The sequence below is a fragment of the Oryctolagus cuniculus genome, chromosome 3 (assembly GCF_051225735.1).
Source record: "Oryctolagus cuniculus isolate XC-2025 breed Fujian yellow rabbit chromosome 3, ASM5122573v1, whole genome shotgun sequence".
Lineage (NCBI taxonomy): Eukaryota > Metazoa > Chordata > Mammalia > Lagomorpha > Leporidae > Oryctolagus > Oryctolagus cuniculus.
The window spans coordinates 7125509-7150536 of NC_142869.1; the positions used below are offsets into that span (position 1 = coordinate 7125509).

Sequence of the window (25028 nt, forward strand, 5' to 3'; positions counted from 1 at the left end):
AGTGGCCCCTCAAGGCTCTAGATCTTTCGGGCACCATTGTGCAAAGAGGTCGCCTGCTGCCTAAGGTGCCTATAACAGGGTTTGGATGACCGTGAAGCTTCTGACTTGGAATCTCACAGCTGGAATCAACCCTGCCTTCCTCTGCACACAGCAGTCTCATTGCTGGGATGGCAGAAAACACGTACATGGCGGGGCTGACCACCTGGCCTGAGCTCCATACAAAGTGGAACCCCTGAAGAAAGCATCTGTCCAGCCCTCCTGGAGCAATCGCAGCCAGGGTTTTGCTCAAATATTCTGGGTTGTAGTGGTCCACATGGCACTGTCATGGGCCAGGGAGAGAAGGTGCTGCGCCTCCCACAGGGCCTCGACGCACAGAAGGCGGCTGCAGGGATGACAGCGCTGGCTCTCATTCGGTACAAGACAGCCAATCTGCACCAGGATGCTGGGTGTGGTGACCTCCACCACGGGGCTGAAGACATCGCTGCCGCTTCTTGAGCTGAGCCAGATGGCGGAAGCCAAACTCGGGCCGTGGGCAATGGCGTCTTCAGTTCCTAAAGCACGCAGCCACAGCGAGAGCCTAGAAGACTTCCTTCCCTTTCAAGAGGACGACTGCTGGGGTAGACAGGTGGCAAAATGAGAGGAACTCTCAAGAACACTTGCCAAGTACCAGAAATCCTAGGAACTTCCAGATTTTCCTGGAGGACTTTTGTCCCGGAATCGCCAATGCTTTTGCGGGCGACACGTAGTAGGCACTTTGCTGGAGCCGGAATCTCGGGATTCTACAACCTGGACCCTCTGGAGGTTGGCGTGAAGACCATGCTGGCATGAGCGGTCCAGGACTATGTGTGCCAGGAGGGGAGAGTTACAGGATCTGAACAAGTTTGGCCAGGGCAAACAACCGATGAGTCACTTGTGTGAGAACCTTTCTGTCCAGTCAAGACTCTGTGCTCTGACTAAGGGCAGATGGCTGGGGCACTCAAAGGTCAAAGGACTTCATGGTTTATTGGAAGTCCATCTCCTACATGTTGCCGGGCTGCCAGCGATGACTGGGGAAGGAGGTGTCCTAACTGTGTATCAGAGCACAGATACAGAAGGTCCTGGGTCTGTGAGAACCGGGAGCACCTTGGGTGCTGGTCATGCTAAGCCATGGCAATCCTGGCACAAGTGGCCCCCCGAGGAATGATGGAGAGGCTCTGACACGAGCTAAGGTCTCCATCTGTAGAGCCTTGGCATCAGGCTGCAAAAGAAGGTGAAGCTGAGCATCCCCAAACCTGAAATCCAAAACGTTCCACAGCCCGAAACCTTTTGAACACTGGTAAAACACCACACGTGGAAAATCCCACAGCTGACCTCCTGTGGTAAGTCTCAACCAAAATACAGGTACCCTAAAAGCATGGTATAAATTACCTGCAGACAATGTAAAATAACACTCACATGAAACGTGAAGGAATTGTTCTATCCCCAAGATAGCTATGAATTTGTGAATATTCCAAAGTTTGAATCCCGAAAGCACTTCTGGTGCCAAGCACTGCAGATGAGAGACACTCAACTGTGCTAACACAGGCCCCAGGATGGCTATGCATTTGGAATGTGAGCAGATCCCCCTGTGGTGAACACAATCCTGCTAGTGCCATCTTCACTGGGTTTCCGGGGCTGGGTGGGGGGGAGGTGGTGGGGATAATAAAGGTGGCATGAGAGGGCCACCCAGGAGGCAGAACTGTCGCGCAGTATCAGCCACAGGTTTCGGATCTCCAGCTGAGAAAAACAAAGCCAAACCACTCCTCTTCCGAAGATTCCCCACTCCTGTTCTGCTGCCTGGATGACACTCACCCTTTGCCAGGGCTGGGGCCAAGCGCTGGCTTCACTGGGACCCTGGGGTGGGGACACACCCAGGGGGAGCAGTGCACACACCCGCAGAGGCCTGCCCTGACAGTGTCTAGACCAGAAACCTACAAAAGGGCCAGCTGGTTCTGGGGAACACCAGGCACGGAGGGTCCAGGTGGCCAGAAGCTCCCGTTTCTCAAGCCCTTGTTTGGAAATGGGTGGGAGAAGGCAGAGGGGTCAGCGAGAGCTAAGCGGAGAGGAATGCTGTCTCGCAGACACATCTCAGTGCCTGGGCCAGGATCTATAGCGTCCTAAAACTCGGGTGCTTGGAGAGCTGCCCAAGTTCCTATGTTGGTGGTTTCCTCAGGTCTACAGCTTAGCACCCCACTAAATACCTCTGTCTAGGGCAGGCACCAGGGTCACTTCCTCCGGAGTTTGCAGAGGCAGCAGCCAGAGAGCCAGTCCACCAGGACACGCTGCCTGCGAGGGCAGAGCCCACCGCCTGCTTTTTCCTTCTCTTAGCTGTGCAGGCTCACAGGTGGGCTGGCAGTGGGAGCTGCCAACTTACTCTTTCCCTGCATAATGCTGTCTGGAAGTCCCCAGAACGGAGGAGGTTTGGCACTTGGGCTCATCTTGCATCCTTGAAAAGATGGGACCAGGCAAAGGGTATGCAGCTCCCGGAGTGCCTGGGTGTGTGTGTGGGCACGGTGGGGATATACCTCTCACCTCAACACAGTCAATGAGCAAATACCAGAAGTCAATTCTAGCACGCAGGGTTTGGGAGGAGGGAAGGCCCAAGTTAGCATAGGCAGAATCCAAAACTGGACCACTGGATTCAAGGAAGCTAGACAGGAAGTGATAGTCAAGATACAGCCAAACCAGATGAGCCCAATCTGCAGTGACAGGAGGAGGAGACCAGAACTCAGCAGCACTCATGAACTACAGGGAAGGGGAGCAATCACTCGCGCGTGGCCATCTCTTCACCACTGTCCCCAGGGCCTCCTGCAGTGCCCACCAGGCACTCGGTACTCAGGAAGTGCTTGTCAGAGGAACAGACTCTCATGGTCAGCTGTGGGGACCAGAACAGAAGGGACACTTGGAGATGACTCCATCCCATTCCTGTATTTCATAGGGAAGTCTCTAGACACCTGATGGCTTTCCATGTGTGCTGGGGTCAGGATTAGAGGAAAAGTCTAGACTCCCCCTGGGCTCCTTTGTTTCCCCATATCGAGGACTCCAGTGGCTGTCTTGTGAAGGGTGGGTCAGGTCCAGGTCAGGGGTCAGGGGTCAAACTTGTTTTCTTAAAGGGCTAAAGTAAGTGGTACATTGTCATTCCACCTGCTGTCAGCCTGAGAAAGCAGCCACAGATACGAGTGGTTGTGGCCAGTTCCCATTTAACTGTGCAAAACATGTGGCTAGGGTGTGAGGGAGGGCTCTCTTCAAGAGAACACACAGTCTCGGGGCAAGTGCTTCTCCAAGGGGCAATGTCTTTAAGACCTTACTAGAGAAAAGATACGCAGTCAGGACTACTGGGCCTCGTGGTTTTTGTTTTTGTTTTTGTTTTTGTCTTTTTTTTTTTTTTGAGAAAAGGGCAACAAACACATAAAAAAGGAAGAAAACTAAATAGAAGCATTTTTTTTAACCCTAAGAAACTAGAGACTGATTTTTTACCTTTTGAACCAAGTAGACACTTGTAGCTCTCTCGGCGGCGACTTTATCGAGTTCGGATCCCTCGGGAACGAAGTAGCTCACATCGGCGATGTGCACTCCCACTTGGAAGTTACCTGTAGAAGCACAAGAAGGCCTGTCGGTCTGGCTGCGAAGGCCCACGCAGTCCCCAGGGAGTCCCCTCCAAGCATGCGCGGCAGTGCCAGTGCCAGTGGCCCGCAGGCCGTATCCCCTTCCTCAACACACACCAAACACGATGGCGCTCTGATCATGGATAAACAGGATTAACCATTCCTGAGACCTCTCTTCCTTGAGTGGACATCAGCGGACTTGTACAAGGAAGCAGGGCTCACCCGGGATGATGAACAAACCCACCAGGCCACCGGCAGCAAGTGAATGCCCAGATCCTGCAGGCACTGCCTCGGGAAGCTGGGCCCTGTCCCCGTCCCCACTGGCCACTGCCTCACTCAGCCCCACGCCCGCTGCTGTAGCGGCTCCACACGTGGATCGGCTGACGTCACTCTGCGACCTGTCACTCACGTCCCTGCGTGGTCTCACCCCAATCCACTCAGCCTCACGGCCCCGGCCCTCGTGGACTGTGTATGCAGCTGTCCTGGGAAACCTCTTTCCTGCCCTGCACCTGTCTGACCTTACCACACTCAGACTCCTGCTTAGCTCAAGCCTTCTCCAGCTCTTGGGATAACCTCCATGGGATCTGCCTCAATGGGATCAAGCCTCCTTTCCTTCCGGGTCCACTGAAAGGGAATGCCCAGACGAGTGGACTCTCATGCCCTCCGTCTCCTCCGCCCATGCTGTTCCGTCAGCTCCTGTGCCCGAGGGTGCTCCCCTGGTCTGCCCCCAGAGCTCCGGTCCCCACAGGTACCACCATGCGCTGCCCTTGGCTCACGGGCTCGGCGGCGCCTCTCGACAGTGTAAGCTCTAGCAGGTCACTGCTGCGCTCGCAGGGCCTGGGAGAGTGCCTAGCACAGAGCGGGCGCTCAATACATCCTTCCTGAGCAAACGAACCAGTGACTGGTTTGTCGGCCTGTTGCTTTTTCCCTGACAAAAGACTGACTCCCCCGCCCTCTGCCCTGCCTTGGGACTGCCCTTCCCTTCCCAGTGGAGCTGGCTTTCAGCTGGCGCTGCCCCCCTACCAGGTTGATTGGGGGTGGCCAGTGAGCCAGCAGGCGGGGAGGCAGTTGGGTTATAAACTGACGATTTGCTCTTTATCAGCATAGAAATCACCTATCAAATATAGTATAAGCGAATACATACATGTACACATGCACACACACGCCTACACAAAACTTACATAAATGGGTGTGTGAAAAGCACGAAGTGGGTAGATACAGAACAGGAGAACCCAGGGAAGTAAGTGTGTGATTGGAGGGAGTGTCAAGCGCAGACAGAAGCACCATGTGGACACAAGCAGAGCTGCATTCGCTTGAACTGAAGTCTACACTCGTGCAGCTGCACAATACCCGGTCCCCACTGGCACTGTTTGCTCTGGGCATACATGCGACCCAAGACTTACTCTGAGTCTGTTTGGAGGGACTGACAGGGACTTCAAGAAACACAGTCTCTCTGCTGGGGTCTCAGACACCAAGGACCACTTGAACCTGGGGCTGCCAGGAAACATCTTTGTCCCACAGACATGCCAGTACAGAAAATAAAAGGCTAAGCCATATCAGGGGGGCAGCATTATGGCGTGTGTAAAGCCATCGCCTGCAGTGTTGGCATCCCATGTGGGCGCTGGTTCAAGTCCCAGCTGCTCCACCTCGGATGCAGCTCCCTGCTAATGCCCTGGGAAAGCGGTAGAAGATGGCCTAAGTGCTTGGGCCCCTGCACCCACGTGGGAGACCCGGAAGAAGCTCTTGGCTCCTGGCTTCGGACTGGCACAACTCCGGCTGTTGTGGCCATCTGGGGAGTGAACCACTGGATGGAAGACTTTCTCTCTCTCTCTACCTCTCTCTAATTCTTTCAAATAAATAAATAAATCTTAAAAAAAAATAGAAAGGAAGGAAGGAAGCATCCTGATGGCCTCGCTGCACACTGGGCTGCAGGTGTACGGGAACCCTGTCTGCCTGTGGACTTGGCAGCTCACGAGCCAATCAACAACCTGCAGGCTGTGACTCACTGAGACCCGCTGACATGGAGGAGCTTCTTAACACATGACCACTTGCTCTCTTGGTTGCCTGGGCGACGAATGCTAAGGTAGCACACATTTTACCGGTGCATTCTGTAGCTCTCTGTTACCCTCCGACTTCTTCTTCACTGCAGGGTAACTCTCCCCTCAGCTTTCCGAGTGGAGGGATGTTTAGCCGAGGTGCTCAGTAAAGGGGTCAGGCAAGGACACGAAGGGAAGACTCCTCACTCTTCACCTGTGCTGGCACTCAGAGCCCTCTTCCAGGACCCCCTTCATGTCCTTCTGCACAATCCCGCGACGCTAAAGCGTTAGGGAGAGCCGAAGGCCACCCAGGAGACTCTGGCTGCTCTGCGGTAGGACCAGAGACCTGCTCCCCGCAGAGAAAGGGCTGCCAGCAGGGCTGAGAGAGACCAACGGCTCCAGGCTCGCCCCTCACTCTGACGGGCGCGCGGCTGTGTCGCCGGGTCACCGGGAACACACAGACCTGCACTCGAGGACGCGCTGGGGCCAGGAGGCTCCGAGCTCTCAGCTTCCAGGTTTGGTATTTCAAGTATCTAAAACCAGCACTTGGAGATGGTGAAACAAAGGGTCTGCCTTTGAAGTCTGAATTATAATATATTGGCTTCACAGGCAAATATTGTTGGAAGGAAAAGAGGATTATTACATCATGATATAAACCATCACTTCAAATTCAGTCTCTGTGTTGTTACTATACGTGAACTCTCTGTCCTCAGTCAAAATTGACAAACTGACCAAGGGTTCATTACAGGAGCTAAAACATGAAGGCAGCCAATCAAAACACATCCGAGAGGCTGAGATTTCCCTTGGGACTCCCAGCACAGCCTCTGAACCCAGCAAGGAGAGCGCTCGTACGCCCTGCCCTGGGCCTTGTTTATGGAAACCCTAAGTAAATATTTTATTCCATATATTTACACAACGTGAACTTGCAGAACTCTCGGAGCAGTGGCACTGAAGTTTTTATTTTATGAAAAGAAGAAGCATAAATCCAAAAGCTTATATAGGACACGCTGCCAAAATGTTCAGGAACAATTTGATGTTTTAAGAAAATACTGTCTGAGGCCCGCACTGTGAAGTAGAAGGTTAAGCCTCTGCCTGTAGCGGCCAGCATCCCATATGGGTGCCAGTTCGAGTCCCGGTTGCTCCACTTCCAATGCAGCTCCTTGCTAATGTGCCTGGGAAAGCAGTAGAAGATGGCCCGAGTGCCTGGGCCCTTGCACCTGTGTGGGAGACCTGGAAGAAGCTCCTGGCTCCTGGCTTCAGCTCAGCCCAGCTCTGGCCATTGTGTCCATTTGGGGAGTGAACCGCAGATGGAAGACCTCTCTCTCTTGCTCTCACTCTCAATCTCTCTCCTTCTCTCTCCTTCTCTCTATGTATCTCTCTGCCTTTCAAATAAATAAATAAATCTTTAAAAAAAGGAAAATACTTTCTTTCATATAAAAAGGTTCTTGTAATTAAAAAGAAATGAACTTTTCATCTGCTGGGGCCGAGAGCTTTGACTTGGAGCAGCAGAGGCAGGCAGAGGAGTCGTCCCAGGGCTGCGTGCTGGTCCCAGGACCCCCAGCGCCGATAAACACAGGAATCTCTCGGAGTCACACGGCTTCCTTCACTTCAGACACGAATGGAATCGAAAGCAGCAGCTCAGCTCAGGGACCATCCCTGGACGCCAGCCTCAATGAGCACAGCCACTTCCCGCTGGGGTCTCTGCCAGCGGCCCCGACATCTCCTCAAAGCCACCTGTCTGAAGAAGCTTTCTGTGGGGGCTTTCCCCCACAGATCCAAGCTACATGGAAAGGGGCCTCTGGCTGACGACAGCCCTGGGCACCATCAGTGGCCCCCGCTCCCCTCAAGGAACCCCTGCTCTGCCACGCTGGCAGACACAGCCCTGTGGTGACAATCAGAGGAAGGTTACCGAAGTGTTTGGGAGTGAGCTGAACCGCCATCGGTGAGCACACGTCAAAGTGTCTGTGCTCTATGACAACTATATGAATGTAACATTAATAACTATGATCTTAACAATTATAATCAAGTTTCTAAATGCCCCCTCTGGGCAAAGGTTCCACGCACGACCCAACTTTGACAACAGCCATGCAAACCACGTTGCACGGGTGAGTTTTGGAAACTCGGAACACTTCCAAGCCGCTTGTCCAGTTACCTGGCTAGTACGTGATGGACGCCAGGTTCAACAGCAGGCTGCATTCAGAGCCTTTGCTGCGTTTGCGACCCCTCCCTTACACTGTCACTGTGGGCCACAGCTTAAAATTCCTCCCTGTCTCCTAGGACTCAGTGAAAGCCACAGTCTTGGCTTTGGATCCAGAAGTGCTGTCAGGGACTTTTCCCAGCCTTGTTCGCAGCCACACCCCTGTCCCTGCAGGCTCTTTTGCTTCCCACTGCCAACCTCCTTAACCACTTGTATTAGGGACTGATTACAGAACAACCACTAACCATTAACTCAAGTTCTATTTGGTTAGGGAGTAAGTCCTTAAAGGCCCACAACTCCTTTATACATTTCTAGCTTACAGCCATGTGGCTGGTGACAGAGCTACTGTCTGACAATCACTAGCAAAGGCTTGTGCCAGGAGTGAACACTGCAAAGCTGTCACCTATTACAGCTGGGGACATATCAGGCCTCTCTTACTGCAGTGAGCCCAGAGCCTTCCAGGCATGGGTCACTTAAGCTCACCTTTCCCCACTGCTGAGAAGGGACAGTGGTGACAGAAGCTTTTCTTGCCCCCACCGGGACACTCCTCCCAGAACACACTCCTACTCGTTGCAACAGACGAGGTGTTTGCGTCTCTGACCAGCCACGCAACTCCATTCACGCGCTGGGACCTAATGCCCAGCGCGATGCCATTCAGAGGCAGGGCCTTCAGGCAGTCATTAGGCCATGAGGGCAGAGTGCTCACAAGTGGGATGCAGACCCCAGAGCTCCCTCACCCCTACATTACGTAAGGACACAGCATGAGGTGTCATCTCTGAACCAGAGAGTGGCCCTCCCAGGACACTCTGTCAGTGCCTGGACCTTGAACTTCCCCGCCTCCAGAGCTGTGAGAATTAACACTGCTGTTTCTAAGCCACCAGCCTGTGGCATTCTATTGCAGCACTAAGACACATGTGATGCCTGAAAATCTTTCCGTCTAGGAAGTAGGAGAACGATGCTGCTAGATGCACTTAGTTAGCAAAAAGTTAACTTTGTCCGGGTCGCGGACAACCTTGTAAGCTGCTGACTAGCAGCACCTGCAGCCTGAGGGCTTCTTCTTCCTTTGGCTCAGGGCCCCTCCGCGTGTCTGACCTCTGGGACTGCTTCTTCCAGCCCTGTCCCTTACCTGTTGGTGTGCCAGCCTCCAAGCTCTCCCCCTGGACTCTTACTTGCTTCCAGGGGCCTATGCAGCATTTCTGGGCTTTGGCCTTCTCACTCTATACCAACTAGCATAGAATCTCTGAGTTCCGGGTTGACACACACCAAGAGTCTACCGGGAACTGCCACTTAGCTGTCCCACAGACACACACACACACACCCCTAAGTCCTCGCTCTTAGCAAAACCATTTCTCTCCCTGGTCAGGAAGTGGGATTACTACTAAATCAGAAGTGGCATCACTGTTGCCCAAATCCAGAGGAAACCTATGATGGATGGGTAGGCCTGTGTCAATCAATCATGCTGAACCCTACTGTTGTGGTCTGAATTCGTCCCCCAAAATTCATGTGTTAGAAACTTAATCCCCAAATTCCTATCTCAAGGGTATGTAGAGGAGGAGCCTGAGGGGGTCCCGAGGGTGGTGGCCCTAGTGGCTTTGTAGGAAGACGGAGGGACACCTGAGCCAGCACACGTGCCCTGTGATGCCCCCCACCGTGATGCAGCAAGAAGGCCTCCCCCAGATGCCAGTCCTTGCTCTTGGACTGCCAAGCCTCCAGAACCATGAGCTAAACAAATCTCTATTAAATTACCCAATCGCTAGGATTCTGTCACAACAGCAGAAAAAGGACTAGAAAATGGACCTTCCAAACATCTCTCAAATCTGCCCACATCTCTTTCTCCCCCCTTGGCTAGGATGACCATTATTTCTTCTCTTCTTTTAAAAAAAATATTTATTTGAGAGACAGGGAGACAACAATGAGAGAGACAGTGAGCTCGTATCCACTGGTTCTCTCTCCAAATGCTGTAGCAGCTGAGGCTGGGTCAGGTGGAAGCTGGGAGCCAGAAACTCAACCCAGGTCTCACACAGGGGCAGCAGGAACCCTCCTAGGGTCTGCATTAACAGGAAACCGGGGTCAGGAGCCACGGCCGGGCACTCCGCAGTGGGATGTGGTGGCTGCACTGCTGGGGTGGACACTGCGCCTCGCTGTGTCTTCTGCAGAGGTGGAGCTCAATCTCAGCTTCCGCACTGCAGGTGGTGCTCCTTGCAAAACACAAATCTGGCTGTCAGCCCGCCCCCTGCTGAGGCTCACTGCCACCTCTGGTCCCCTCATCTCCTCTCTTCTACTCTTCCCCCTGCACACTGCAGGTCTCCATTGCTACTCTGCAACCAGGTGACACCCACAAAGTTCCTCACAAAGTGGGACTGCCCTGGGCATGTGAGCTTTCCTGGCTCTCACTCCTTTTTATATATTTTAAAAGATGCATTTATTGGGGGGGGGGGGGGGGAGAAGGGCGGTAGATCTTTTATTCACTAGTTTATTCCCCTAAATGGCTGCAATGGCCAGAGCTGGGCCAGGCCAAAGCCAGTAGCCAAGAACTCCGTTTGGGTCTCCCACATGGGTGCAGGGGCCCAAGCACTTGTGCCATCCTCTGCTCCTTCCCAGGCACATTGGCATGGAGCTAGATTGGAAGCGGAGCAGTTGGGAAATGAACCAGGGCTCCAATATGGGATCCCAGCAGAACAGGGCACAGCTTAACCTGCTGGGCCACCGTGCCGGCCCCTGAGGCCCTCACGTCTTAAATGCCAGCTGCCCCCTTGCTCCCCCCAAGTCACTGTGCTGGGACTGTCAGAGCCACTCACACTGTGCTCCCTGCAGGGTGCTGCTCCTGCCTCTCTTCCCACCAGCTCCCGCTGAGTCTTCAGACCCCACCCGAAAGCACCCCTCTGGGAGGCCTGCCCTGATGACCTGGGTGAGGCTCAACCTCCTTCTGTGTCCTCTTACCAGCCACTGCCCCCACACCATCTACTGCATGTAGACCATGCCTCCCCACTCTCTGTAACTGGCCAACCATCCAGTGCCTCCCCACTCTCTGTACCTGCCCCAACCACACGGTGCCTCCCCACTCTCTGTAACTGGCCAACCACCCAGTGCCTCCCCACTCTCTGTACCTGCCCCAACCACATGGTGCCTCCCCACTTTCTGTAACTGGCCAACCATCCAGTGCCTCCCCACTCTCTGTAACTGGCCAACCACCCAGTGACTCCCCACTCTCTGTAACTGGCCAACCATCCAGTGACTCCCCACTCTGTAATTGGCCCAAGGGGCCACAAAAGGGCCATGCACACAGCTGGTGCTTGGTTGAAGGTCTACTCCAGAATCCCTGTTGAAATTTAATATTTAACAGTATTTAATTTAACAGTATCCAAAGGTGTGGCCTTCGAGAGGTGATTAGGTTCAGGGGGTTCTGTCCTCAAAAGTGAATGACGGCCGTTATCGCGGGAGAGGGTTAGGCACCCTGGGAGTTGGGCCTCTTCTGTCTGTCTGTGCACGGTGCTGAACTGTCCTTGTCATGCCAGATGCAGCATGAGCCCCTCACAGATGCTGGCGCCACGCCCTTGGACTCAGCCTCCAGAACATGAGCCAGACCAACTTCTGTTATCTATAAGCGACCCAGTCCCTGGTATTCTGTGGTAGCAGCAGGAAACAGACTAAGACCATTGGTGTTTCCCATTTCCTGAATGAATAAGAAAATAACAAAAAGTATGGAGCAGACTGGCTGAGACGCTGTGCTGAGACAGGCTGCAGACACACCTGGTCTACCCACCTGGGCAGGTGCTGGGCGCGCCCGACACCAGGTCTGCACAGAGAGCTTCCAGCCTCGGCCTGCACCCCACAGGTGACTTAGACATTGCTTCTTCCCAGCATACCCCACTCCATCTTCAAATAAAATGACGCTAATTTTTTTTTCTCTACAAAGTGAAATACATCTCCCTAGAGTTTCAACCTGCTGAATCCAGTTCCAGCTCCTGGGGTGCCCAGAACAAGCCCATCTGCTCAGAGGACAGCAGGTGGCCCCTGGAGGGCTTGGCTCTGAGTCACACTGTCGTAGTCCTCAACACCTTCTTCCAGACACGCGTCCAATAACCACTTCCATTCACTCATGCACTCGGGAAATCTTAGCATGTTCCCACCGCGTGTCAGGCGTGCTGGGTGCTGGGCACAAACAAGAGAAGAGGACTGACAAGGCCCTTCTCCTGTGGGGTGGATTCAGCTAACAAGCGAACACGTAGGGTAAGAATACGTAACACAGTACAGAGGTCCCTGGAGAAAACAACACGGGGTGAGGTGATGACACTTCGGGGCCTACGCTGGATTTAATTTGGAGGGGAAGATCCCTCTGAGGAAACACAGAGACCCGAGGCTCTACCAGCACCATGTCCACGACGGCATCGGGCAGGCTTTCCCAGCTGGAGAACAGCAAGAGCAAAGGGAAGAGGGAAAGAGGGCAGAACTGAGGCAGGGAGGTGGGTGAGGCGGGGCCTGGATGATGGACATCATAGGGAGGTGGGTGAGGCGGGGCCTGGATGATGGACATCGTAGGGAGGTGGGTGAGGCGGGGCCTGGATGATGGACATCGCAGGGAGGTGGGTGAGGCGGGGCCTGGATGATGGGCATCGTAGGGAGGTGGGTGAGGCAGGGCCTGGATGATGGACATGGTAGGGAGGTGGGTGAGGCGGGGCCTGGATGATGGGCATCGTAGGGAGGTGGGTGAGGCAGGGCCTGGGTGATGGACATCGCAGGGAGGTGGGTGAGGCGGGGCCTGGATGATGGACATCGCAGGGAGGTGGGTGAGGCAGGGCCTGGGTGATGGACATCGCAGGGAGGTGGGTGAGGCGGGGCCTGGATGACAGACGTCGTGTGGAATCAGGACGAAGCACTGAAGACTGAGTCCTCTGTATGCGTCCCGAGAGACGCTGGAGAGCTGTGGATCGTGGAACAGCCCGCGTCGCCCCCTCCCATCCCAGCATGCCTTGCTTCTGTCACTGCAGTCCACGTCACACTGAAAGAACGGGAGCCCGAGGAAGATGTCAGCTCCCAGGAGTGGTGCTGACTCAGCGAGGTGACACGTGCGGTACACAGAGGCTGGCGACAAGGAGACCTGTCACCTGCTGGACCCTGCTGGACACAGCAGAGGCTGGGCTTCCCGTCCGTCAGACAGCTTTCTGTCCAGTCGAGGAGGGGGACACGACGCTCGTGTCAGGTCATCCTCTTGAGCCGTGGCCAGTTTCCCCAACCGCGCGAGCACAGAGAGAGGGGGACAGTGAGAGACCTGCTCTGCGGGCTCAGGAAGCTAACCCAGTCCAGTGGCACAGGGAAGGGAAACCTGCACCGTGCACACAGGCCTGCAGCGAAGGGCCCCACGCAGGGCAGCTCATACCGCCAGGACGCTCGACCCGGCCTTAGTCCGGGCTCTCCGCATTTTCAGGACACAATAGCTGGAAAACAATTGGGCTTGGATCACCTTGTGGCCACACAGTAAACTCCACGTTTTAGTCGGGGTAAGCAAATTCCCTCTGCGTTTGGTGGAAACACCGATTGGGTTGCTAGGTAAGAGGACGGCTCGGCTCTGACGTCTTCCAGTTCTGTGTGGTATTTCGTTATGTAATCTCACACAAGCGGTGACCACCGGTGCAGCATGCCAGGGCAGGACTCCACGGCCGTGACGCGGTCCTGGTTTGAGGATAGTTCATAAACTCGAAGGAGTCAAAGTTAAAAAAAAAAAAAAACAACTCTGGGACAAGCGAATCTGAACGCAGTGTGAGATGTCCATGCATGAGGAGGGGTCGGAGGGGTCGGAGGGGCCCTCCCAAGGCCAGGATTTGAAGAGTCTCTGGGTTTCGTTCTTCGTCTCTTTTCCTTTTGCCATCCAGCAAAGGGTTAACAAGGACCTTTAGCTTCAAACTCCTTAACTGGTGAGCTCACCTTCTGGAACTCCGCAGCGCAGGAACCTTTTCCCTTCGTTATTACAGAAGGCTCTATCAATCTGCAAGTACTCAGCTAAACTGCCCACACAGCGATTTTTGTCATGTTCAATCTAATTCTCAGGAATCTAAGTTTAAATTTATACGAACAGCATGGAAGAGGAACACCCAGGTAGCAGATTCCACTTCTCCCCTTCCAAATGATCTGAGCAATGGCCTCCTTCATTAACAGGAAAGAGGCTGCGGCGCTGAACACGGGAGGCTGGCACACTCAGCGTCTGGGAACTTGCAGGCGTCTCAGGAGCAGGTGGGAAAGCCCTGGTCCGTGGCTCAGGCTCGCGACAGGGGCTCCGAGGCGGGGGGCAGGGCCCTTCCTCAACGCCAAAACACAGTGAAGCCTGAGCGGGCAGCGGGGGACCTCCGGAGGTCGGCTCAGAGTTCGCAGGTCAAGGTGATGAGGGCTGGGGGCAGGAGCAGGCGGGTGGGTGGGACTGGCCATGGTTTCACAGTTGTAGGGGCTGGGGGCTGGGAACAAGGGGCGTCATCACACTATTCTGCCTGCTTTTGTGCATGTTCAAAATTCGCCATCCAAAAATTAAAAGAAAAAAATGTTCGCAGAGTTGAAGCCAAGGAAAGAGAAAAGTTTAAAAAGGACAAATCCAGTTAAGTAAAACTAGCTACGGGCTTTAAAAGAAAGACAGGCCAACAGAGACAGGAGACTTCTGCTTAAAAGGAGCAGAATCAAGACTTCGGCAGCGGTGGCTCAGGGGGTGGGGACAGGAGGGCCGCTCTTGTCTGCGTTCTGCACGTGTGTGATGCTTGCCGTTGTCAGAGGATGGGAAAAGCATGCTATAAAAAGTGTGCAGGAAAAAAACGCAAACCTGGTCTAAAAATATCTGGGGAGAAGCACACGAAGATGATAACGGTCTTTGAGCGATACATCTTTTCTTTTTGATGATGTGTAATTTCTAATTTTTCTATCATAAATGTGTCACTTAAACAGCTTTATATTTTTCAGATAAAACACAGCAACTCAATGCCGTGTCCAGCCCCAGTGGCTTCCTTAGCCTTTGATGCCCCAGCACACACCAGAAAACGGTCCCCCGGGGCCACCGGGGCCACCGGGGCCATGGGGCAGGGGCAGTGAGAGGCTGCCAGCTGCCCCAGCACGTTACAAGCAAGCTCTACAAGGGTGCCCCGGACACACATGCCGTAGCAGGCAGGGGGCATCCCTCCTTGGAACAGGAACCACCACGCTCATGCCAGCTCGCGGCAGCCTGTGGCCCTGTGGCACGGCTCTCACAGGCTTCTGTGTGGATGGTGAGCCGGGACCCGAGTCCTCTGCCTGGGCTGAACGCTCTCCCGCCCGGCAAGGTCCAAAACAGAACCTTAGCAGATTTTCACACTCTGCTGTGCACTTTTCTGTTTTAAAAAAATCCTATCTTTTATAGGATTAAGTGTCAAAGGGATCACATAAACAAGACTAGTGTCTGCTAATACTAACTGATAGAATTAAAAAGGAGAGAACGATCCAACATGGGAAGCAGGATACACAGCAGACTCATAGAATGGCAGATGCCCTAAACAGCACTCTGGCCTCAGAATTAGCCCTTAAGGCATTTGGATCTGGCTAAAAAGCCCATGAGAGTTTCGCAGGCATGGAAAGCCAAGACACTGTGGCAAAAAAAATTATCTAAATGAAAGATCTCTGTGAGTGAGATTCCAGCGGAAAGAATGGGCCATGAAAGAAGGAGGTACCTTTCTCTGAAGGGAGGAGAGAACTTCCACTTTGACTATGGCCTTGTCTAAATAAGGTAGGAGTTTGTGAACTCAAAAGGCTTCCACAGCCTTGGCAGCTCATGACAAGAGCCTCAGGTGATTACTGACGTCATAAAATAAGAGTATCAATTGTTAAATCAACAACGGGAGTCACTGTGCACTTACTCCCCATGTAGGATCTCTGCCCTTAATGTGTTGTACTATGAGAATTAATAGTAAAACTAGTACTCAAACAGTACTCTATACTTTGTGTTTCTGTGTGGGTGCAAACTGTTGAAATCTTTATTTAGTATATACTAAGTTGATCTTCTGTATATAAAGATAATTAAAAATGAATCTTAATGAAGAATGGGATGGGAGAGGGAGTAGGAGATGGGATGGTTTGTGGGTGGGAGGGTGGTTATGGGGGGAAAAAGCCGCTGTAATCCAAAAGTTGTACTTTGGAAATTTATATTTATTAAATAAAAGTTTAAAAAAAATAATGAGTTGGTAAAAAAATCCTATCTTTTACCAAGACACGACCACTCATTATGCACAGCCAACTACTACAGAGATGTACAGGTTTCAGCAAGTTCCAAAGAAATACAAATATCCACGTGTATTGACATTCTTATTCACTAAATGCTAACTACTATCACTTACTGCTTACTCTAGGCCCTGCCTTCCTTCCACCTGACGTCAGCTCAGCCTCCACACCCACCTCGAGTCCTGGGGACGAACGCTCACTGCTTCACACCCTGGTGACAGAACTGCCCCCCCCCCCCCCGCCCCGGCTTCCCTCTCACTCTGCAGATTTTTTGGTGGGTTGGTGTTCTTTCTCACCATATCCAAGTAGCTTCATGAATTCGTTTCTCTGCATGAAGGAGACACTGCCTCTGATTCTTGAAGACTTCACACATGTTAACAGGGCCCACCTCGCCACGCACACATGCCCCTGGCACGGATGTACCACGCTGGTACCATGCTGCCGCCTTGCTCACACACTTCATTTGTGTCCGTTCATTCCGGCTGCCCGTGCTGGGGCGGGCTTCTGATGAACACGTGAAGCAGGGAGGTCGCACACCCTGGCACCACCAACCCCTGACTTTACAGGGATTGGCCCCGTGGTACCAGGTACTTGTTGAACTCACGCCTGTTTCCTTCTCAACATCTATACGCTACAAATACACTCAACTGAATTCTGCTTTAAAGCAAGTAGAACAGAGTGTGGCTTTCAACATGACTGAAAGTGCTTCCTTTATGGAGACATTAAATATTTGTCAAAAATGAAAACTTTCTGTGTATATTCTTTTTTTTTTTTTTTTTTTTTTTTTTTTTTTTTAACAGGCAGAGTGGACAGTGAGAGAGAGAGACAGAGAGAAAGGTCTTCTTTTTGCCGTTGGTTCACCCGCCAATGGCCACCGCGGCTGGCGCATCGCGTTGATCCAAAGCCAGGAGCCAGGTGCTTCTCCTGGTCTCCCATGGGGTGCAGGGCCCAAGCACTTGGGCCATCCTCCGCTGCACTCCCGGGCCATAGCAGAGAGCTGGCCTGGAAGAGGGACAACCGGGACAGAATCCGGCGCCCCAACCGGGACTAGAACCCGGTGTGCCGGCGCCGCAAGGTGGAGGATTAGCCTATTGAGCCACGGCGCCGGCCTCTGTGTATATTCTTGTAACTACTGGTCACGCCATTTTTGAACTACCCATATACCAATTATAGCTATAACTCAATTTTACAGTTTTCTTATGTAAAGTTTTTTTTTTTTTTTTTTGACAGGCAGAGTTAGACAGTGAGAGAGAGAGAGACAGAGAGAAAGGTCTTCCTTTCCGTTGGTTCACCCCCCCAAGTGGTCACTACGGCCAGCGCGTTGCAGCCGGCGCACTGCGCTGATCCGAAGCCAGGAGCCAGGTGCTTCTCCTGGTCTCCCATGTGGGTGCAGGGTCCAAGCACTTGGGCCATCCTCCACTGCCTTCCCAGGCCACGGCAGAGAGCTGGACTGGAAGAGGAGCACCGGGACAGAATCCGGCTCCCCGACCGGGACTAGAACCCAGTGTGCCGGCGCCGCAGGTGGAGGGTTAGCCTATTGAGCCACGGCGCTGGCCGTAAAGTATTTTTAATTGCCAAATTTTCTAAGGAACTGCATGCCAACTCTTTAATCATCAATTCTCTATGGATGGAAATCCTCTATAAAAGTAGTGTATGCTTTCTTTTCATATTAGCAGAATATGATTCAACAATTATTAATAACTTAAGGTCGTGATATGAATGTGACTTTAGTATCTGCAATAGATGGTGACCCCGTACGGCAGGGGAAGGTGTCCTGTCCTCAGGACAAACTCTCAAATCTACTTGCCACCTTACTAAAATGGAGTTAGGAGTGTTCCGATGTAATACTCCCAGGATAATCATAATACCAGTTCTCATTTACCGTACCTGGTGTATAAACACACTCAAATGTTTATTGACTAGTGAAAAATTTCCACAAAAATTCTATCAGGTAGAGACTACTACCACTGACATTTTACAGACGAAGACATTCAGATGCGGAGACGTTAACTGATTTGCTCAAGGCCACAGAGTAAGTAAGTGGCAAAGCCAGGATCAGAAACGTCTGATTCTAGCATCAACGCTCTCGACTGCGCAGTACAGTCTGTTCCTAGCAAAGCCATCCTTCCCCTTCTTGTTTTATAACAGCTTTACTGAGAATAAATTCACACGCCATACAGTTCACTCAACTGAATGGTTTGTAGTATATCTACAATGTTGTACAACTACCACCACAATCAATCACCCCCAAAAGAACCCCACCCCATACCTGTTTCATCACACCCTACCCCTCTCTGCCGCAGGCAACCACTAGCCTGTTTCTGTCTCTAGCTTTGCCTGTACTGGACATTTCACATAAATGGAATCACACAGCATGTTCTTTTGTGGCCATCATCTTCCACTACGCACAGTGTCTCGAGTTCTGTCATGGATCAACAGTACTTCACCTCTTCTTACGGGTGAGCTGTAGTACATTTTGGGGACACACCTCATTCATTTATTTGTTCATCAGCTGGCAGATACTTGAGTTGTTTCTACTTTTTGCGAACCCATTTACCTTTTAGAATAAACTTTTTATAGAGGCATAACATATATAAGGTATAAAAGACCTAAGGATACAGCTCAATGAACTTTCACAAAGTGAATATACGGAGGTAAATACCACCAAATTCAAGGAATAGAAGAATCCCCAAAGCTTTTCCAGTGCCTCCTCCCAGGCTTGTCTTTCCAGTTGTTACTTATTTATTACACACACACACACACACACACCACACATCCCATCTCTGGTTTCCCCCAGATGCCTGCAACAACTGTGGCCGGGCCAGATCTGAGCAGGGACTGTGACCGAAGCTGAGTGGCGGGGACTGAGCCACGTGGCTCTGCGTTAGCAGGAAGCTAGAATTAGCAGTGGGCCAGGCTCCTGTGTAGGAAGCAGGCATCTTAACCAGTAGGTTCAGCGTCTAACCCCCTCCCCATCTTTACATCCACCACAAAGCACTTCTTTTCTGATAGCTACAATCTAAAATCGCAAATCAGTTTTGCCTTTTTATGTCCTACAGCATTTTTAGGGGGGAAGGTCTGTCTTCTTCTGTTCAATGTTTTTGAGATTTAAAAATTTTTAAATTTGAAATTTTTACACAGAGGAGGAGAGGCAGAGAGAGAGAGAGAGAGAGAGAGAGAGAGAGAGAGAGGTCGGTCTTCCATCCTCTGGTTCACTCCCCAATTGGCCGCAATGGCCAGAGCTGCGCCAATCTGAAGCCAGAAGCCAGGAGCTTCTTCTGGGTCTCCCACATGGGTGCAGGGGCCCAAATGCCTGGGCCATCTTCTACTGCTTTCCCAGGCCATAGCAGGGAGCTGGATCAAAAGTGGAGCAGCCGGGACTCCAACCGGCACCCACATGGGATGCCGGTGCTTCAGGCCAGGGTGTTAACCTACTGTGCCACAGCACTGGCCCCTAAATTTGAGATTTTAAAATGTTTCTTGGGGCCAGTACTGTGGCACAGATTAGGCCTCTGCCTGCAGCACCAGCATCCCATTTGGGCACCAGTTTGAGTCCTGGCTGCTCTGTTTCCAATCCAGCTCCCTACTGATGGCTTGGGAAAGCAGTGGAAGATTGTCCAAGCACTTGGGGCCTTGCACCCACATGGGGGACCCAGAGGAAGCTTCTGGTTCCTGGCTTCAGACTGGCCCAGCTCTGGCCATTGCAGCTATTTAGGGAGTGAACCAGTGGATGGAAGATCTCTCTCTCTCTCCCCCTCTCTCTGTTGGTAACTCTGCCTCTCAAATAAATAAATAAATCTTAAAATAAATAAATAAATAAATTGTTCCCTGCCTGCTACATAACATTCCATTGTAAAAGTATACCACAATTTATTCAACTTGCTGCTGACAGACACCAAGCTGTTTTCCGTCTTTTGCTACAACAAATAATATTGTGATGACCGTGCTTGCACATATGCACTCACTTGTATTTCTGCCCAAGAAAGAAGGGGCCAGCTCATGGAGTATGAACAGATTCAGCTTTGTCACGGAAGTGGATACAATGGAAGTGCAAGCTTTATCACGTTACACTACGGAGAGTTCTGATTGCTCCACACCCTGTAACATTTAGGATTGTCACCTCTAAACACAGCAGGATCTTACTATGGCTTTAATTTCCATTTTCCTGTGGGCTAAGGTTATTAAGCACCTTTTTATATATTCCTGACCACTGGCTAGCTCTTTTATGAAGCTCCTGCTCAACTCTTCAGAGAGTCTTAGCAGTTCTCTGCTGTGTGTGTGTGTGTGTGTGTGTGCGCGCGCGCATACAAATATCTTCTCCCACTTTGGGGCTGTCTTATTAACATTCTTAATAGGGCCTTCCCATGGACATAAGTACTTAATTTTTTAGAATGTTTGTTTTTAACTTATTTGAAAGGCAGAAAGAGACAGAGACAAACAGAGACATTCCTTCCACTCACTGGTTCGTTACCCCAGCAGGCCCACAGCGGCCAGGACTGGGCCAGGAGAAGCCAGGGCTCAGGTGTCCACCCAAGACTCCCGCACAGGAGGCAGGGACCTACGTCCTGGGGCAGCACCTGGGGCTTCCCCGGATGAGCACTAGCAGGAGGCAGGGCTGGGACTGGAAGCCAGGAAAAGGAGCCGCAGATCCAAGCTGCATCTTCGCGGCCATACGGAACGCCTTCCCCAGTCTGAACTGCAATGAACTCCCGCTCGACAATCTCTTCCTTCAGGTTCCTGCTTTCTGTGCCTCCCCCAAGGTCATGGGCTTTCATATTACCTCCTCGAAATGCTGATTTTCTAAAAAAAGATGTATTGATTCAAAGGAAAAGGAGAGGGGAAAAGAGAGAGGGAGAGAGGGAGAGAGAGCGAGCGAGCAAGCAAGCAAGCTTCTATCCACTGGTTCACTCCTCAAATGGCTGCAACAGCTGGGGCTGGGCTGATCCGAAGCCAGGAGATTCTTCCAGGTCTCTCATGTGGATGCAGGGGCCCAATGCTTGAGCCATCTTCCACTGCTTTTCCAGGCAATGAGCAGGGAGTTGGATTGGAAATGGAGCAGCCAGGACTCGAACTGGTGTCCATATGGGAAGCCACATCACACGTGGCAGCTTTACCCGCTGTTATGTCGCAGCACCGGGCCCAGAAGTGTTCATGTTTTACCTTTCACACATAGATCTATGAGTTACAGGAATTTATTTTTATATATGGTGTGAGGTAGGGGATGAAAATCCATTTTTTTCCCTCCCATAAGGATATCTAGTTGATCCAATACCATTTGACAAAATCACCTTTTCTGCACAACCCTTCAGTGACATGTTTGCTGGAAAACAGGTAATCATACACATCTGGGTCTGTTTGTGGGTTCTGTTCCCAAACTGAGTTCTGAGCAGAAACTGCACATGTGTTATTTCAGCATAACCCTTACTACACAGTTCCATGTCCATTTTCATCTTTCCATTTGCATACTGATAACAACTTTCACTAGGCACTTGCTTTCCGTCTGGCATGGTTCTGCTAAGCGCCAGGGGTTTCTCACTGAATCCCCGCAGCCACTCTGAGTCAGGTGTTCTTACTCCTGCCCTGTTTTACAGATCAGGGACGTGCGGCACAGAGAAGGTAGTGGTCTCCTATGGAGGAGAGACTGAACCTCCTCTCCTTGTGCTGTCATGCCGTCGACCTGCGGAAGAACATCGGTAGTGTACGCAACTTTGGGCAACTACTGCCAATATCTTTAAAGTCAGGTTGTATTTTTGCAACAACAGACACAAATGGAGCTTTGCTCTTCTAGCTTTTCATAGCCTCCGTGATTTGGAGCTGGGAGACACCTGAAAAAACTGTCCAGTTCAAAGCACCACTTTATAGCTGACATGCACAGGTTTCTGTGATGAGCAGAGGCAAAGATGGGACAGGAAGTCCGCTCTCTCACTCACCCTGCAGCGCGCTCTGGTCCATCGCGGCTGCCTCTCATCATGCACCAAGTGTGCTGGATCACTGAGACTTCTCCACTGGCTTCCAGGCTCACCTTGGTGCCAGACACTTGAGGATGCCTGACTGGTGGGTGCCAGATTATCTTGGCCTTAATGAGCAAGGGAACTGGAACCAATCAGCAGGGCTGGAAGCAGATGAACAGGCCATGGCCCAAATTTGGTTTAACAAGGTGCACTGAGACATCCACGAAAAAAGAGAATTTCCAAAGTCCAGACCCCACAGAAATCAGGCTAGCAAGATTTGAATGGAACACAGGAATAAGACTTAGAAGGGTGGAGCTGTCTCTCCACTTAATCTTTCCACTTAGATCCTGTGTCCTCAAAACAGGAACTCTTGGCAAGCATCCCAGAAGCCCACTTCCATGCCAGAGGCCTAGCAATACTCCTCAGTTATTTGGATTTTTTGAGTCAAGGTACAATTCATTTAAAAATGATCATACATCAAGGACACTTAAAACTGCTCCCTCACCAATGGCCCTGACGAAGGCGAGGACACGCACTTCCTTGTGAGCGAATGGATCTGCGGAATTTTCCACTCCCCCCCAACTTCACCATCAAGGGCCCTCCTGTGAAAATGAGGTTTGTCTCAGATCAAGTACTTCAGCTGCCTGGGACATGCTGCAGGTCAGCATGTCCTCTGACATGAGATTGCAAGAGGAAAAAACCCCCCTGTTTCAAAAGCGGGATTAGGCATGACGTTGCATGGAAGAGGAGCACTCACAGCACTGGGTGTCATGAAGATGTCAGGCAAAACCCAGAAACGTATCCAAGCGGAAAATTGCCCTGAAGTGGAATTTTTCTTTTCCAAGACCGACTGAAGAGTGATCAGGGTTTCCCTTTGAAACACAAAGGGCAGATTTTTAATTCTAACTTTTTGTTAAACTGAACAATGCACAGAAATCTGACTTTTAAGAAACATAAGACATTTGTTTTTCACAACTAACTTCTTTTTTAAATTTGAAAGTCAGAGTTATATATAGAGAGAAGGAAAGGGGCAAAGAGAGAGGTCTTCCATCCACTGGTTCACTCCCCAGTTGGTCACAACAGCCAGAGCTGGGCTGATCTGAAGCCAGAAGCCAGGAGATCCCTCCAGGTCTCCCATGCGGGTGCAGGGGCCCAAGGACTTGGCCAATCTTCTACTGCTTTCCCAGGCCAGAGCAGAGAGCTGGATCAGAAGTGGAGCAGCCAGGACTCGAACCAGCGCCCACATGGGGTGCCAGCAGTGCAGGTGACGGCCTCACCTGCCATGCCACGGCTAACATTAAACTTTCCTACTTATGTTTGTGCTGCCTGTCACGGTGAGTGTTCAGTTTTTGGGTAGGGCACCACTTTGAAGCACACAGCTTCATGAGTCAGCTCACAGATGTGGAGGGACCTGAAAAAATGATCAATAGGCAAAGAGAACATGGGGGGCTGAATCTGAGCTCCTTTTACTTTTCTAGAATTTATTTATTTATTTATTTGAAAGGCAGCATGAGAGAGAGAGAGAGAAGGAGGGAGGGAGGGGGTGGGGGGGTCTTCCATCTGCTGGTTCACTCCCCAAATGGCCACAACAGCCAGAGCTGGTCCAGGCCGAACCCCTCCTTCTGCCACTTTCCCAGGCGCATTAGCAGGGAGCTGGATGGGAAATGGGGCAGCCGGGGCTCAAACGGGTGCTTGTGTGGATGGGATGGCAGCACTGCAGGTGGCAGCTTAGTTCACTGTGACACAACCCTGAAACCAAGAGTCTAAACTGAAGTATTCTGTCTGAGATAAAGTCAAATTCCAAAAGTCTGCAGAGAGCCTGAAATAAAAGATCCATTGCAAGACCAGCAGCTGGGAAGGTGAGAACATGACAAGTTATGGTGAGAAAAGTGGGTGGTAAGAGTAGTGCAACACGGAGCCAGCCAGCACACGCCACACTGCTTCTGGGGTCCCCGCAGAACACAAGGCTGTGTGCAGACACACACGAGGGGCCTTCTCCAGGTGTGTGGAAACCTGGGATTAAAAGCATACGTTTATCTTGGTACAACGCTAACTGTGAAATCCAAAGATGTGCGGATTCTGTCACAATACACATTTCCCACATATTATGAAAAAAATGTTTCACACCAAAATAAACTCGTACTTTTAATTTCATTCGCTATGAACTCCTCAAGGTCCCCTTATCTCTGTCCCCGTGGCCCTCCAGCACGGAGGCTGCTCTGCTCTCAGGCGCCTGCGGGAAGACTGACTGGAGATCCTTCTTCTCACCCGGTGTGCCAGGAGCCTAGCATTCCACCCTATCCTCTCTCAGAGGGGGGCCTGGCAGGCCTGGGCTTCAAGGACTGCTAGATGTGGTGAACTCCACCATGCGCACCGAGAGGTGGGGGGAGCGCACGTAACAGAATGGTTTCTCCCATCACCTGAGAGCTGGCTGCTGGGCCGGCAGCGGGGGAGGCTGAGGGCCTGGTCTCCTGTTTACGGCACAAGCAGCGTGTAGGCTGCCGGAGCAGCGCACTGACAAGCTAAGGCTCTGTGGCGTGCAGAGTTGGTCCTGGGTGCATTTCCCCAAAGGGACTGGATCTCCCTACCTCACCCCTTCATGGGAAAGGGGCAAGTCCTGGATGGGAAATACAAAATCCAAGAATAGGTCCCAGGCCTCTTTGAAGGGTAGAAGTTGAGGTGTTGCTCCGTGTGGGGAGAGGACAGGGCCCAGGAGAGACTGGATTCGGAAGGACTGGAAAGCAAGCCACTTGGGGCTTTCGATCCTCTCTGTTTATTTTCCTTTTGGTATCCTCTAGTCTTTAGTAAACCCCTGTTCCAAAGTTGGTCTGGCTTTGATTGTGCCTGGGATACTAAGCAAAGGATCATGGGGTCACACTTGGACCAATATGGTAACAAGCGCTGTCACCTCCTAAAGGTGGTGAGTAGAGGGAGTGGACGCCAGACAGTGTCCCGTGGGTCAGCTGTCTGCCCCCGAGACTCCTTTCTGGTGGTC

The 25028-nt window shown here is 51.7% G+C and overlaps 1 protein-coding gene across 14 annotated transcripts in view; it reads right to left on the reverse strand.

The window, feature by feature from the left end:
• The window catches only part of DIS3L2 (DIS3 like 3'-5' exoribonuclease 2), a 385610-nt gene that overhangs the window by 100540 nt on the left and 260042 nt on the right, over positions 1 to 25028 (reverse strand). For 13 of the 14 annotated variants that reach the window (XM_070070055.2, XM_089329724.1, XM_089329727.1 and 10 more), the window contains one exon: positions 3496 to 3608. In XM_070070055.2, the coding sequence (XP_069926156.1) occupies positions 3496 to 3608 (113 nt within the window). Of the gene's footprint in view, positions 1 to 3495; positions 3609 to 22012; positions 22050 to 25028 lie in introns of those variants that run through there. The other variant, XM_089329728.1, reaches the window with a different exon arrangement.